Here is a 3,528-nt window from a genome sequence, read left to right as displayed (position 1 = left end):
GCCATTGCCAATTGAGTTGCCCTCAAAGGACATATTAAAATTTAATATTAATTACTATTATGTTTTTAATTAAAATAAAAAAATATAATACATTTTTGTAAGCTTGGTAGGACTCCTCTTTTCGTGTTTTTACGTGTCCATTATTCAGCACAATATTTGAACCCAAGACTTCCGTTCAGTGAGATTTCATTTCCACGGCCACTGCCACTTGAGCTACTCCAGGCAGACAAAATAAAAAATATAATATAAATGATATTGTAGGATAATATAAAAATTAATAATATAAAAAATTTAAATTTTTTATTTATTTATTAATATTATATTATATTTATATTTATATATAAAGAAATTTAAAAGTTCTTAGCACAATTTAGTTGGCTATGATAGTCTTATTTATATAACCACTTAAAGGAACTTGTAAAGTATTATATAAACTATGAGATTCCAAGTTCTATGCTAAAGGGGTGTACATAACCTCCTCCAAGTTATTGCGATAATGGTACCCTGTCATCCTATTATGAAACCAATTCAATTATCAATTCTTATAGATACAAAATAATAATAATAATTTAAAATATATAAAATATACAGTCATTAATTATTTTTTAATAGACTCTTAGTAATATTATATTATTACAAGTTAAAATATATATTCTTTATATTTAATATGTTTATTTATTTATTTTTAATTTAATTAAATTGTAAATTATTATCATTATTATAAGAGATCGAAGAAATTTAAGTGATTCTTTAATTTTCTTAATATTTAATAAACTAAATCTGAATATCGTATTTATGGATGTTGGATGTTAACTCATTATTAAATCTCCACAGTTTTAATGAGTTAAAAGGTTAGGAAGTTTAGAACTTTTATGCCTAGAAGGAACTTCATTTGTTCAAAAATGTATGGGCCTGGAGTGTTTTGAATATGTTCTGTTGATTTGAGCGATCCCGCGAGCCGCGCTGCAACCCTACTGAGCGTCCCTGCAAGCGCCCTCCCTCATGGAGCCCGGAGGCGGCCCTGCGGCCCCTCCCCCCTTCCCTCCAGAGATCGAAGCCTTCAAGGCTCTGGTAAATGCATCAGGAAAACGTCAGGCCTCAGGCCCGCAGCAGAAATTTGTCAAAAAACTGGACAGTATTCCTAAGGTGGCCCTTCCAGAGCCGGAAATCTGCAGATCTGCACTGAATCTAGCAGAAAAAGGTTTGATTGGCCAGTTCACGGGTTTGTGGCCATCCCCTAGAGCTGTAGAAGAATGGGTCAAAAGGAACTGGCTACCTCTGGTAAATGAAGGAATCGAGATCTATTTTGTAGGCAAAGGATTCTTTGTTTTCCTGTTTGAAAGTTCAGAGGACAGAGGCCTGATTTTCAGAAATGGGCCATACTTCATGGGGCCCCAAGGACTATACCTGAACAAATGGTCTACAGATTTTGACCCAGCGCAAGATGTGCCCAAGGCGGTTCCTGTTTGGGTGCGCCTCCCGCATCTTCCCCTGCATTGCTGGAATCAAAGTTCACTCCAGTCCATCGGAAATGCTCTTGGAAAATACATTGACCAAGCCCCAAGGAAGGACCAGTATTCCTGTGCCCGGATCTGCGTGGAGGTCGATTTGGAAACAGGATTACCCGAAGCGATTCAGCTATCGGTGGCAAACTGGACACATATACAAGAGCTTGATTATGAACAGTTGCCCTTCAAGTGTCGTTTCTGTCACGAGTATGGGCATTTTGCTAGATACTGCAAAAAAAGAAGCGACGAGACAACATAGAAGGAAAAAGAAGAACAATGGAAACAGGCAAAGAAGACAACATTCAACAGGCAGAGCAACAAAAACAAGGCTAAAGGGACAGAGAACACAGTAGAAAAGGGAAGCACAAGCAACCAAAACGCTGGAAGCAGTGAAGCAAAAGGCAAAGAGGGGGATAAAAACCCCTTTGAAATCCTCACGCCTCCTTCGGATCCTCCGGAAGCAGGGGAAGAAGAACCACCACAGCAGGAGAATATCGAAACTCTAGAACCAGGTAACACCCCAATCTCCTTCCCAAGCAACATTTCATCTCCATCATACGCAGATATAATAAAAAAAAAGAAGAAAACAATGGAGAATATGGGATCATCGGATGATGAAACACTAGAAAGATCAACAAAAAGGGCAGGACGAAGATCAAACAAGGAAACTAGAGAAGAGGAGTCAGAAAGACAAAAAACCCTCGGCAGTCAAGCTACCATCGAAATGACACTAGGGAGGAATATCAGGCCTAGGGCCTCCAAAGGAGGAGGGCCAACCCCTTCAAGTGGTAAATGATGCAGTTGATCTCTTGGAACTGTAGGGGTCTGGGTAATCCCAACAAGGCAGAGGCTATCAAAGACTTATTGAAGATGGAGACCGCAGACATCCTTATGCTCCAAGAGACCAAAGTAGAAGGGGAAACCCTTCTAAACACCAGTACTAAGAAATGGAAATTTGATTCAGGAAAGGCTGTTAGTGCAAGGGGCACAGCTGGAGGATTAGGCACTTTATGGACAAAAGACTTCTCACTAGAACGATTCCTAGAGACTCAACATTGGATTTTTACAGAGCTGCGTCACACCGTAAGTAATCTTACCCTCGCTTTGTTTAACCTGTATGTTCCTGTGCATTATGAAGAAAAGAGAGAGTGCTGGAGGTCTCTTATAGAATATATAGCGCAAATCAGTCCCACAAATTTAGTCATAGGTGGAGATCTGAATATAACTCTAGATCCCAAAGAAAAAAAAGGAGGGATACTGTCTAGAGATCCTTTCATCAATACAGTGGGCAATTTGATTCTGCAGTGGGATCTGGTAGACTTCAAACCAGTGAAAGGAAAATATACCTGGTCAAACAATCGAACCGGTGAAAATCATATCTCAGCCAGATTGGATAGGTTTCTTATAAGCAGCTCTTTAATGATGGACAACAGAATAGTTTTTACCAAGATTCTTCCAAAGCTAACATCGGATCATAAACCTATCCTCTTATGTCTAAAAGAGGAAGAGGATTTAGGCCCCCTTCCATTTCGTTTCAACCCTCTTTGGGCAGGCAAAGATGGGTTTTTAGAAACAGTTCAAGCAGCATGGAGGATAGAAGTTCTCGGTTCCCCTAGTTATGTGTGGGAGCAAAAAATGAAAAATACCAAAAAAGCACTTAAAGATTGGATAAAGAAATCCATGCAATCTCCCAATAGGCAGAGGAAGGAGGCAGTAATTCATTTGGAAGGAATACAACTGGAAATGGAGGAGAAAGAACCCTCTTCCACAGATTTAGCCAATGAAAAATCTGCTCAAAGGATGGTATACTGTTCTTTCAGAAATGAAGAGGAATATTGGCGTTTAAAATCTTGAAGTCTGTGGCTCAAATCCGGGGACAGAAATACCTCTTATTTTCATAGACAGTGCAGGGCCCGACTCTCACGCAATCACATAACATAAATTACCAGCTCTAGTGGACAGATATATAAAGGTTTCACTCAAATCAAAGAAGCAGCTGTAAATCATTTCCAAAGCCTTC

The 3,528-nt window shown here is 39.1% G+C and overlaps 1 protein-coding gene across 1 annotated transcript; it reads left to right on the top strand.

The window, feature by feature from the left end:
* The first annotated feature begins 1,002 nt into the window (after nucleotides 1–1,002).
* LOC149179562 (uncharacterized) lies at nucleotides 1,003–1,767 on the top strand. The gene has a single exon (XM_089413580.1). It carries the CDS (start codon nucleotides 1,003–1,005, stop codon nucleotides 1,765–1,767), a length of 765 nt encoding a protein of 254 aa, XP_089269706.1.
* The last annotated feature ends 1,761 nt before the right edge of the window (nucleotides 1,768–3,528 follow it).

Source organism: Pinus tabuliformis, chromosome 3_2, assembly GCF_031772625.1.
Source record: "Pinus tabuliformis cultivar Carrire ecotype Pingquan chromosome 3_2, CPIR1, whole genome shotgun sequence".
Lineage (NCBI taxonomy): Eukaryota > Viridiplantae > Streptophyta > Pinopsida > Pinales > Pinaceae > Pinus > Pinus tabuliformis.
Note: the sequence above shows the minus strand (reverse complement) of the source record. Positions and strands in the feature narration are given on the sequence as shown.

Coding starts and splice junctions, on each gene's coding strand:
- LOC149179562 (XM_089413580.1), top strand. CDS start 1,003: ATGGAGCCCGGAGGCGGCCCTGCGGCCCCTCCCCCCTTCCCTCCAGAG.